At 37.7% G+C, this 12134-nt stretch overlaps 2 protein-coding genes across 2 annotated transcripts in view; one reads left to right on the forward strand and one right to left on the reverse strand.

Moving 5' to 3' along the window:
- Nucleotides 1-12134, forward strand: part of mrps9 (mitochondrial ribosomal protein S9) — a 465929-nt gene that overhangs the window by 405006 nt on the left and 48789 nt on the right. The window lies entirely within an intron of this gene.
- The window catches only part of mgat5 (alpha-1,6-mannosylglycoprotein 6-beta-N-acetylglucosaminyltransferase), a 35451-nt gene that overhangs the window by 17411 nt on the left and 5906 nt on the right, over nucleotides 1-12134 (reverse strand). The window contains exons 2-3 of the mRNA XM_028462903.1: nucleotides 10410-10814; nucleotides 7710-7874 (exon numbers count right to left, since the gene is read on the reverse strand). Coding sequence (XP_028318704.1) covers nucleotides 7710-7874; nucleotides 10410-10650 — 406 coding nt within the window. The 5' untranslated portion in view covers nucleotides 10651-10814. The remainder of the gene's footprint in view (nucleotides 1-7709; nucleotides 7875-10409; nucleotides 10815-12134) is intronic.

Here is a 12134-nt window from a genome sequence, read left to right on the forward strand (position 1 = left end):
AAATCTGCAAGAAAATAAGCATTAAATATGGTGAAAATAAGTAAAAAAGGACAATAATGGGTGGAAAGGGTTTATAAGTGCGGAAAATGTTATGAATGTGGGGGAAAAAGTGCAGAAAAGACATTGAAATGTGATGTAGAAGTGTTAGAATTGGGAGTAACGTAGCAAAAATGCATTAAAAGCAGCAAAAAATATGGCAAGAAAAAGTGATAAAAATAGGTTAAAAGATGAAAAGTTTGGTGTAGTTGCAGAAAAATGGTAAAAAGAAGCAAAAATGGGCTGAAATTGTTCAAAAACTATTCTTAGATTCTTGAAGGCATCTGGCAACCCAAAGCTTGAGAACTACTGCACTAAAAGCCTTTCTCTCCTCGTGCATTTAGCGGCTAAGCTAATCCCGCCGTTAGCTAAAGGATTAACAAGCAAATCCTCCCGTTCATATAATAATCGTTTCCAGATATCAGCGCTCAGAGAAGTCACGGCCACTGACCTTTGCTACCACAGATATATAAATAATATGAATGATGCACATTCAGGGAGAAAGGTTTGTTCTTCCTGTCAGTTACTAAGAAAACATGCAGAGGAGTGGTTCAGACAACAGCATGTTTAACATCGTCAGTCATTGATGAGACAAAGGGAAATAAGCTATGGTTGTTTCAGAGAGGAGCCGCTCACAATCTACACTGTGACATGAAAACAGAGAAGTTATAAAGAGTTAATGAGCAGTTCTTGTTCTTTAGAACAACTCATGATGGGAAAGAAAGAAACAAAGTCCATTTCCTTATTATGATGAGAAGAACAAGGTCAGGGTTTCTATTTTATGTTAAGGATTCATTTATTTAAAAAAAACACGTTAAAAATGTGAAAAACATGTGAAAATCTTTTTTAAAAAAACAAAAAAAAAAAAAATGTATATCAAAAAAACACGAAAATCAAAAAAAAAAAAAAAAACCTGTGAAAATCTGAAACTGGTGGAAATCTAAAAATTTGAAAAACATGTGAATATGTGAAAAAAAAAAAAAAAAATGTGCAACTAAAAAAAACATGTGAAAATATTTTTTTTTTTAAAAAAAAAAAAAAACAACAACGTGCAAAATCAGTAAAATCTACAAAAAAAGGCAAAATCTGGAAAATACATGTGAAAATTGTGGATATATTTGTGAATATTTTTGAGACTAATCCCCATATTGCACAGGTGACTCATGTCTGGTCATTTCGCACATCATCTGCGTGGGTCGAGGCGATAGTAAACTGTGTGAAACGAGAAGATGAAAAACACGTAGAGTTTATGATGGTGATGCGTTCTTCAAACACTTCCTCAGACCTGTGGTAGCAACGTTAAAAACACTGAGCTGTGGTTCCCAGTGTTTATTCCTATTTGATCAGAGGAAATAGAAACCCTAATTCCATTACGTTTTCTTTTTGAAAAATATGTTACAATATATTTCATTTATTCAGGAAATTCACTTTGACCTCCGAGACATGTTTCCACCATCAACTGCCAGGTTGTCTGAATAAATGAAACCATGTTATTTTAGATTTTCACCTGTTTTTTAAAATAATTTTACATGTTTTTTGTCAGATTTTCACGTGATTTTGGATTTTCATGTGTTTTTTTTAAAATAATTTTACGTTTTTTGTTGGATTTTCATGTGATTTTAGATTTTCACGTGTTTATTTGAATAATTTTACGTTTTTTGTCAGATTTTCACGTGATTTTAGATTTTCAGGTGTTTTTTAAATATCTTTACATGTTTTTTGTCAGATTTTCACGTGATTTTAGATTTTCATGTGTTTTTTTTAAAAATAATTTTACTTTTTTTGTCAGATTTTCACGTGATTTTAGATTTCCATGTGTGTTTTTTTTAAATAATTTTACTTTTTTTGCCAGATTTTCACATGATTTTAGATTTTCACGCTTTTTTTAGATTAGTTTTTTTTTAAAAATGTGTTTTTTGTTCAGATTTTCACACATTTTTCAGAAATAAACACAAAATATGTATGTGAAAAATCTGAAAAATACATGTGAAAATTGTGGCTATATTTGTGAATATTTTTTGAGAGAAATCTTCTTATCGCTATAATCAAGCCTGATCAATGCTGCATCTGCTGCCAAAGCAGGAGCTAAATATAGCTTTACCATCATAACTGAACACAGGAGGACGGAACTTCCTTCACGCGGAAACGATTCCGTATTATTTACAAAAACCGCGCAGATGTCTGGTTTCCGGTTTCTCACAAAAATGAGAACACTGCTTCACGTAAAGTCCACGGATGAGTGAGAAAACACCAAAAATACCACACGAGTCGAGAGAACAAAGCAGGAAATGATCTGATCGGCTCAGTCACAACAAGAAGATAAAAAGGAAACCAACAGATCCAGCAGCAGATATGCTTCACACCAGCTGCTGGTCGAGACCAATCATTGGTTCTACTGGTTTAATGGTTTCCCAGTAGCAGATGAGGAATCAGATTACTCCAGAAAACGTGGGTGAGGTCACTATTAGCCAGCTCACGTATGGTGGGGGTCATCTGGAAGGCTTTAGAGTTCTTTATCTGATTAACTTTGAATTCATCTACACACACACACACACACACGGCTATTTTCCACCTCGCCATCCAACTAATCTGACATTTGACTCTGCTGCACAATTGAATTTAGAACATCTGGTGGATGTTGTTCTCCTCCTCGTGGACTTTCTCTTTTTTCCTTTGTTTTAGATTAAATCTATTTTCCATCCCTCACTCTGTGTCTCTGACTGATTTCATTCTCAAGCTGGATCTGCAGAACACGCCAAACCCAGGCCTCGTTAACGTAATCCAATCAATAGAGCGCCAGTAAGTGCCGTGAGGTCCCAATTATGAAACTACACCACAAACACGTCGACGGTTTCACACACGTGTGTCAAAATTGACATATTTTTGCTCCTTTTAATGCATTTTTGCTACATTACTCCCATTTTGGACACTTCAACAAAAATTCCAATGCCTTTTCTGCACATGTTTTCCTCTTTCAGATCCTTTCCACCACTTTCCACCTAATGGCACATATATTAACCCATTATTGTTACTTTTAACCACTTTTCACCATATTTCATGCTGATTTTTGCCAAATTAACCACATTTGTCATGCCCAGTTTAAACTAATTGTTCCTACTTTTTAAATTGCATTACCCTAACCCCCCATTTCTGCAACTTTTAGGCCAATATTGACATTCTGAATACTTTTTACCAATTTTTCTGTCGTTTTTTTTGGCCACTCTACTTTATAACTTTTAACTCATTTCTGTGGTTTTAAAATCCCAATTACCAATTAATTCATTATTGTAAATACCTCAATCCCGACAAACACACAAATGCAATGTAACTCCACAATATTTGCAGCAATCCCAGATTTTCCCATGCTTATATCACATGGCGGCAGGTATTTTTAAACTGAAATTGTTGAAAGAAACTAAATTTTCCCCAAAAATCCTGCAATTTTTCTCCAATCTTTCTACAAAATGTCATTAAAATAAATAAAAAGTTGGTCACATGTAAGCGCCTTCCATACTTTATATGTAATGTATATGTGGAGGTGCAAACCAGAGCACAATAATGTTGATATTCCTCGTTTTCTTCACCTGTAGTCTGCTAAACTGCTCCATATTAACTAAAATAAGCCTTTCTCGAACGACTTCACTGACACTTTCTGCCACTAAACGTGTTAAAAACCTGCTCCTCCTCGCTGCTCCATGTCTGCGTACAAGCATTCATTAATTCAAGCCCAACTTTCCTGATGCAGATCATATAATAAAACCATCGTCTACAATATTTTAGACACGTGGGAAAGTGGTTTTATTCTTCAAGCAAACGTCAATATTGAAGCCTAAAGTGCACGCCTAAAAATGGCTGCACACATCTACGCCTGTTTGTTCTCTGACGAAGAGGAAGAAAGAGTTTTTACAGCGCTGCAGCTGCAGACGTCTGCGTCGTGGGAAAAACCAGAGAAGAGGAGCGGGGGAATGAAAACAGAATGAAACTGTCAGAGACAAAACATCCTCAGTGCTCAGATGTAAGTGGAAACCAGTCTCCCACTGGAAAGGTCTACGGCGTGCCCACATCAGTGCAACATACACACGCCACAAGGGGCTTCCCTGTGTTGCTGCTGAGGGGTGGGTAGGTGGGAGGGTGTGGGGGAGGGAGGGGGTGGGGTGCACGTGTTTGGAGCAGTTTGGAGCATGTGAAGCTCTTTTCCTGTTCCTTTCCTCTGCTGCATCAGTGAAACTGGCTGCACTGGGAAGCTGCTGCGTCACCAAATACACACTATGAGAAATATTCCCGCGGTTTGTTATTAGAGAAGCTGCAGCAAAGCATGATGAGGAGGGAGGATTGAGCTCAGATTGGATTTCTGCACAGCAGCAGAGGCTGAAATCAGTAAGAGGAGAGCAGCAGAGCTGGAGCTGCAAGGTCAGACATGCACCAGATCAGACACATTAGCGTTAGCATTTAGCAACCATCGTTCTGTCCAAACGCTCAGTTTAACTCACAATTATAAATTACACGAAAATAGGAACAAAATGAAAGGAAAAAACACACAATGAAAGAAAGACGCTGCAAAATACCAACAAAAACACACAAACTGACAGAAAAAATCCACACAAAATGTCAGAAAGGTACACAAAATAAACAATACACAAACAATGATTATACAGAATATAATAAAACGCATGAAATGACAACTAAAAGACAACTGATGAGATTAAATGATGATAATCAGGATCAGACGTCCAAAACACAAACTGTAAATGAAGAGGGTAATTCGACACAGCTCATCAAAAATCAACGCATCAAACGCTGAATTTAGAGAGAAAAATCATAATTTTCTGATGTAAAACAAATTCAGAATTTTTTACCAACTGTTCCGTGATTAATCAATTGTCCCACTGTAATTTGTAGTTTGAATTGATGTGCGGCGGACATTTTTTTTTAAATGTCGTGGAATGAGGTGTGAGCATTTACAGTAGAATGAATAGAAAGAATGTGCATAAGGTAAACTCACTCATGCAAACAATGAAAACAAGACCTTTCAACTTTAGTCTTACTAGAAACAATGAAGGGTGTGTCTCTCTTAGGGACAGCACGTGTGAGTGAGTGAGTGAGTGAGTGACTCTTAAAGCTATTGTGTTAGCATAAAATAAACTTTGAAAAGAAGTTATTTCCATAAAGACGACATCATCTCCACATCTTCAGCCCAGCCCTAATTCACAGCCTTAATTAACCATATCATAGCGCTATACACAACTGCAACAATAATGTTTACATTTATGAGAAAAAAACGTAATATAATAAGAGTAAAGTCCTAAAGTTTATTTTATTTGTAATCTGAAACCAAAACATGTCCATTAAAAACCACAGAAACTGGTTAAAAGTTGCAAATTATGGGTAATGGCATTTAAAAATGTAGGGAAACTTTGTTTAAACTTGCAAAATATGGTCAGTAAAAATCATGAATGTGATTAAATTGGCCAAAATAAACATGAAAAATGGTGAAAAAAGGTTAAAAGTGATAATAGTGGGTCAACATATATGACATTAGGTGTAAAAGTGGTGGAAAGGGTTTATAAGTGATGAAATGTGATGTAGAAGTGTCAGAAATGGGAGAAATGTAGTAAAAATACATTAAAAGGAGCAAAAATATGGCAAGAAAAAGTGATGAAAATAGGTTAAAATATGGAAAGTTTGGTGTAGGTGCAGAAAAGGAGTAAAAATAAGAAAAAACGGGATGAAATTGTTCATAAAAAATGTATTCTTAGTTTCTTGAAGACATCTGGTGACCACCTCCCTGAACCCAAGGTTGAGAACCCCTGGTTTACAACTCAACATGGTTTATGTTTATTTTCTATTAAATGTTTGAGTCACGTCATTTATCGCTGATTTATCGTTTGATTTGATCATATTACTGAACCAATGAGTGTTTCATCGTAGCACAGTGATATGTAAAGAGCATGCCCATGCTTGTAGCAGCGTTTGTGTGCATGAGGAGCGGGAGCGTGGGGGGGGCTCACTGTTTGTAGAACAAAGGCACAAAAACAAGCGTGGCTTTAAACGACTGCTCACCAAACAGGTTCCAGCCCCACAAAAAAAATGTGATGTTGGTTCAGCACGTTGAGCTGAGTAAAATCACATTTAGAGGAATGTTGAGCTACAATAAGGAGTGCAGGGAGCAAAGGGTGCTGAGCATGGAGGTTATTAGCAGTGAGTGTGTGCGTACTTTATTAGTATTGATCCACAAGCTGAGGGAGTGAATGAGATCACACACTTTGTTTCTACAGTTTGATTCACTGACAAATGGATTTAACCCATTTTAAACACTTTTTCTTGCCATATTTTATATATATTTTGCTCCTCTTAAAGCATTTTTGCTAAATTACTCCCATGTCTGACACTTCAACGCCTTTTCTGCACATTTTTTCCCACTTTCAAGACATGTTCATCACTTATAAACCATTTCCACCACTTTTCCACCTAATGTCACATATGTTGACCCATTATTGCCACTTTTAACCTCTTTTCACCACATTTCATGTTTATTTTTGCCAAATTGAAGACTTTTAATGCCCAGGGAGTTTAAGCTAATTTTTTTCCCTAGATTTTTAAATTCAATTACTCACAATTTGCAACTGTAAAATCCCATTTCACCACCTTTTCCACCATTTTTTGGTCACTTTGAAGGCACTATATTTCTAATTAAAACAATAATTTACATCTTTAAGATGACTAAAACAGTGGATATTACTCAGATAAATAAATGAATAAATGTGGTTATCACAGATTCATAAAACACTGAATTTTAATTTTCACATTCTAGAATGAGAGGCAGTGAGGAAAACCTGAGTGCGCTGCCAAACAGGTTCAGTGGTGGTTGACACACACACACACGTGGTGATGAAAAGCCTTTCTACCACATGTTGCAACAAAGAGCAGCTTCATCTTGATATCACCCCCTGACTGTCCTGATCTCTATCTGTGTGATTACTCTGGAGACGCTGGAAGAGGTGGTGACAGTGCCAACACCCACCACCAACAACGGTGGCCCGTGCACCCAGAGGGGCCGCTTTATTCACCGCCAACAGAAGAGGATCCGGATGAGATCAAACCCTGTCCCTGAGGGTGAAAGATGCACCTCAGATGGACAAAAGAACCAAGAGTGAAGAAGAAGAGGAAGAAGCACGCGTGTTCAGATGTTCGGGAATCCCCCTCACACACCCAAAAAAAAAAAAAAAAAAAAAACAGAAGAAAAACAAAGGAAAACAATTCCCGCCTTTGGAGCTCAGGCCCTAAAAGAAAAGAAAAGAAAAACAAAACAAAGAAAAGACAAAACAAAAGTAAAAAAGAATAACGAAAGAAAAATATTTAAAAAAAAACAAAGAAAAGAAAAAAGAAAAAGGTGAGAAAAAAAGCTTAAAAAAAAAGATAGAAGAAAAAGAATAAAAACAGAAGAATAAAAAAAGTGAATCCTCACACCGCTACATTACTAAAAGTCTTTTTTTCCCCACAGACTCTGCAGACCCTGAACGCCTCACAGCGCAGAGCGTCTGAAACATGTGAATAAATCCAAACATGTAGTGTGTCTGATTCCCTGCTGTGTCCATGTTTAAAACTATTCATCATCAGCGCTGACAGGAGGATCCATGGTAATCCATAAAAAAAGGCCCAGAACTCAGTCCTACCTGCTACGTTCACCTTCTCTGAGTTGGCGGCGCTGGGCGTGGCCGTGCCGGTTCCGTTGGTCAGGTTGGAGCTGGTTCCGTTGTAGATGTTCTCCACCCTGGACTCCAGCTTTCCCAGCCTCAGCATGATGTTGTCCAGCAGAACTGCCAGCGTTTTCTTCAAGTCTGAGAAGAAAGAAAAGCAAATAGTGTTAAAGCTTTGGATTCATACAGCGAAAGAACCAAGAGCCAAGAACCAAGAACCAAGAGCCAAGACCCTGCAGCCGTTTGGCACCACCAGCACCACCCACTCAGCCAAGCAAACAGCTGAGAGCTAGAAACGTGTGAGGAAGACTTGAATCAAACCTTCTGAAGGAGCTCAGAGCGTTAGTAAAGACTTAAAGTGGATCTGGTTTTCATTTAATATTTAAATAACTGGTCAAAATTTGGTTTTTTGCTCGTTCTCTCTAGATTTAACAAGTAAAAGTTACTTGTTTTATAATCTTAGAGCAGTTGTATGCGTTTTACACACTGCCAGTCTTCATCACGTTAGATGACGGCTGCGTGGCACAACATGCCAGGAGAATACAAAAAAAGAAAACGTAAAGAAAAAAAAACAAGAAAAAAACAGAACAATAGAAAAAGAAAAGAAAAAACAAAAGAAAAGGAGAAAAAAGAAAAACAAAAGAAGAAAAACAAACAATAGGAAAACAAAAACAAAAAAGGAAAAAACAAGAAAAACAGAAGAAAAAACTAAAGGAAAACAAGTAGAAAAAAAGAGAAGAAGAAAAGAAATAAAAGGAAATAAGAAAAAGAAAAGAAGAATAAGTTGGCTGGCTGTGTGTGAGCAGATGTACATAAATGACACTGGAGTAAAAACATTATCACTATTATCTTAGCTTTAATTCACATTTATCACAAAAATCTGTTAAATTACAACATATTTATTCAGGGCGTCCCAATTAGATATTAATAAATAATATTGGTTTGATGTCAGCTGAAAAATAAGGATGGGATTATATGTCAAGTGACCTTTAAAAGGTGGAGTGATTGTCCTAAATAAACTCTCTTTGTGCTGATGAAGGTAATTCTAGGTCTCATCTTAAATTCCACTCGTTCTGTTCACACACTCCATGAAAAGCCTGGAGCTGCTGGAGTTTAGAGACGTGTTGAGATGATAAAGAAGATGAAATGAATCCTGAACATCAGGGCTATAATCTAACTGGTGACGGCACTGGGACTTCAGGCACATATTGGGACTATTGTAGGAGCTCCAAAGAAAGACACAAAAAGGGATTAACATCCCCGTTACAGGATAGCCAGTAACCAATGAGCTGAGGGCTGTCGGGTGTGGACGGCTTTCATCTCCATCCCTTTGATTCCTCAAAGAGATCCACTAGGAGTCACTAGATTAAAACGTGAACGCATTAAGACTTTAGGGTCATTTATGGGCGAGCAAAGGAAGGCCTCCTCCCTCCCCCCCTCCCTTTTATTGTCATTACAAATGAGATCAAAGCCACACAGGAAGTGCCCAGCCTCCTCTTCCTCCAAAACATAGTGGACAGAAATCTGTAAAGACTGATGCTACAGGAAATGACTTTAGTCCTTAATTAGTGCCATGACATGTGACAGTGCAGCAGAGCACACAAAAATGTGATTATTTGATGTGAGGGTCACATGATCAACATTATTGTCAGCACTGCAATAACTTTGTGTTTTCTTTGTCATTTTGTGTATTTTTCTGTCATTCATTTATTCTTTTGTTGTTGCTGTCGTTTTATACATTTGTCTGTCACTCTATATATTTTTATTGTCTTGTGTGCCATTTTTTGTGCATTTTTGTTGTCATTCTGTACATTCTTGTCATTTTTGTTTTTCATTGTCGTTTTTATGCATTTTTGTTGTTTCATGTGCTATTTAGAGTTTTTTTAGAGTGATTTTTTATGTGTTATGACTCATTTTGTGTGATTTGTATAATTCTGTCGTCGTTTTGTATATATATATTATTTTATTTATTTTTCATCATCTTGTGAGTTTTTGTACTTTTACTTAGGTTGTCTTTTTTTCTGCAATTCTGTATGTTTTTTTGAGTGCATTTGGTTATTGCTGCTGGTTTGTGTATTTTTTTTCTCCAGTTTTTGTGTATTTTTCTGTCATTTTGTGTGTTTTTAGATTAATTCTGTACATACACTATTGGATATGCACAAAGTTATGCCGAGAGCTGCATGTGTTGATTATATTATTTAAAGTAATCAACACACCACACCCTGACGTCTCTAAACCGATTAGCTTGACTTGTTTTTGGACGTCTTATTACCTTCCAGTTGTAATTTCCAGGAGCTTCACTGTACGCTGCGGTTTCTCAACAATCAATTGTAATCTGGTGTTCCTAATGAAGCCTCCCATTGAGCCGTGCACGTCTAATAACAGCATGAATAACTTATCGACCATCCTGTGGCTGCATTAGCGCTAAAATCCCAGCAGGTTTGCTTTAAGTGAGTAACGTTTAAATTAAATTAAAGCATTTCTTAGAACCAGAAAAACACAATATCAAGAGAGTGAACACATGAATAAGTTCAACTCTGAGTGAGAAGGTGAAGTATTAGGTTTAGGAAGTAACTTTTGTTGTTATTGTGTATTTTGTTGTCATTCTGTATATTTTTGTTGTTTTTGTGTTGCTATATTGGGTGTAATTTTTATGTATTATTTCTGTGTACTGACCGTAGGCCGTCATGGTTCCCACGTACGGCCCGTCCATGACGCTCTGGTTCTCCTCGGCGAGGGCTTTGATGTAGCGCTTGCTGAGGTCGAGGATCTGCTGACGCAGCACGGCGCTGTTCTCGTGGCTGCCTCGCTGCTGGATGGTGAAGTGCAGCAGCATCATGCCCCAGATGAAGCCAAAGCTCACCAGGAAGAAGCCCAGCTTCTGGGACGACAGCTTCCACAGGAAATGCGAGGCCATGGCGAGCGGGCGGAGGGTCGGAGGAGGAGGCGGGGTCGCGGACCAATCAGGAGGGTCGGGAGAGCATGGCAGGAGGGAGGCGGCCTCACCGCTGGGAGTTCCTTCTCTGGCTCTTCCTCATCGCTCAGCGGCATCTCAGGAAAGCCGGCCCGGCCGCAGGCATCCTGCAGAGGAAGAGGATGAGGAGGAAGAGGAGGAGGAGGAAGAGGAGGAGGAGGAAGAGGAGGAGGAAGAGGATGAGGAGGAAGAGGAGGAAAAGGAGGAGGAAAAGGAGGAGGAAAAGGAGGAGGGTGCACGTGAGCGTGGGGCTGAGCGCTGATAACCACGGAGTTCACCAACACATGGTTACAGTGCAAATACAGATAAGTGACAGAAATAAACACTGTTAATAATTCACTTTTTTCCTAAAAATACTTCATTATTACTTTGACTATCAACTACAAGTCTTCCTCAGAGGCGTCCGCTGATCGCTTTGATGCGTCCTTGACTTCCCCGTAATAATTCCATCAAGTTTTTTTTTGAATAATATGTTATGGTTTCATTTATTAACAACTTTTTGTTCAGGAAATGAAAACAAATAAATCTAAAAATGACAGGACAACACACAAACACAAAATACGCAAAACTACAACAAAAACAAAATGCTCAAAATAGCACACAAAACAAAAATATTCAAAATGAAAACATAAAATAACCAAAATATGCAAAACGACAACACAACAATACAAACATGACAGAATCAAAGCCTAGAGCCTTTGCTGTGTTTAAGATCAGATTTGTTATTATATACTAATAAACTAAGTTATTAATGTAAATGCTCACATTAATATTGATCATGTGACGCTCAGATCAAATAATCATTCCTCATTATTTATTTTTAAGACCCTTTCAAATGGTTTTTTGTAGCATAGCGAGTCTCACTGAATTACACTCAGCTGTAGCTACTAATGCTAATGACAGCTTAAATATTTCCCACGGTGAGAGAAACAAAGACCTGTCAGATAAAGTCTGATCGTATGGAATTTAAAGGAGAAGTTACACAGTCAACTTCCCAACACAAACACTTGGCCAGCCTATAATCATCTCTGCCACTGCCACTTTATGACAAGTAACGACACGCAGGGAATCTTAAATACTGCAAATGTGGGTTTCTGTAGGAGGAGGGGGCGTGTCCTAAAGTCTTTACCAAAGCGCATGAAATCATTCAAAATATACAAATACTGGAGCAGATGTACATTGTAATCCTTCTGAAGAGCTGCAAGATAACCCCATCATTAGATTCAGGTAAGTGTGCATTTAAAGAAGACATAGGCAATCGCCGGCCCGGGGGCCAAACGTGGCCCACGGTCTAATTTTGTGTGGCTCCCAAAGTTAATGAGCAAGATTACTCTAAAATTAGTATCATTATTATTAAATTATTGATTTTAAGCTGTTGAATGTTTTCTGTTGCACTCTTTGATCATGTAAAGCACATTGAGTTGCCT

The sequence above is a fragment of the Gouania willdenowi genome, chromosome 2 (genome assembly GCF_900634775.1).
Source record: "Gouania willdenowi chromosome 2, fGouWil2.1, whole genome shotgun sequence".
NCBI classification, from domain to species: Eukaryota; Metazoa; Chordata; class Actinopteri; order Blenniiformes; family Gobiesocidae; genus Gouania; species Gouania willdenowi.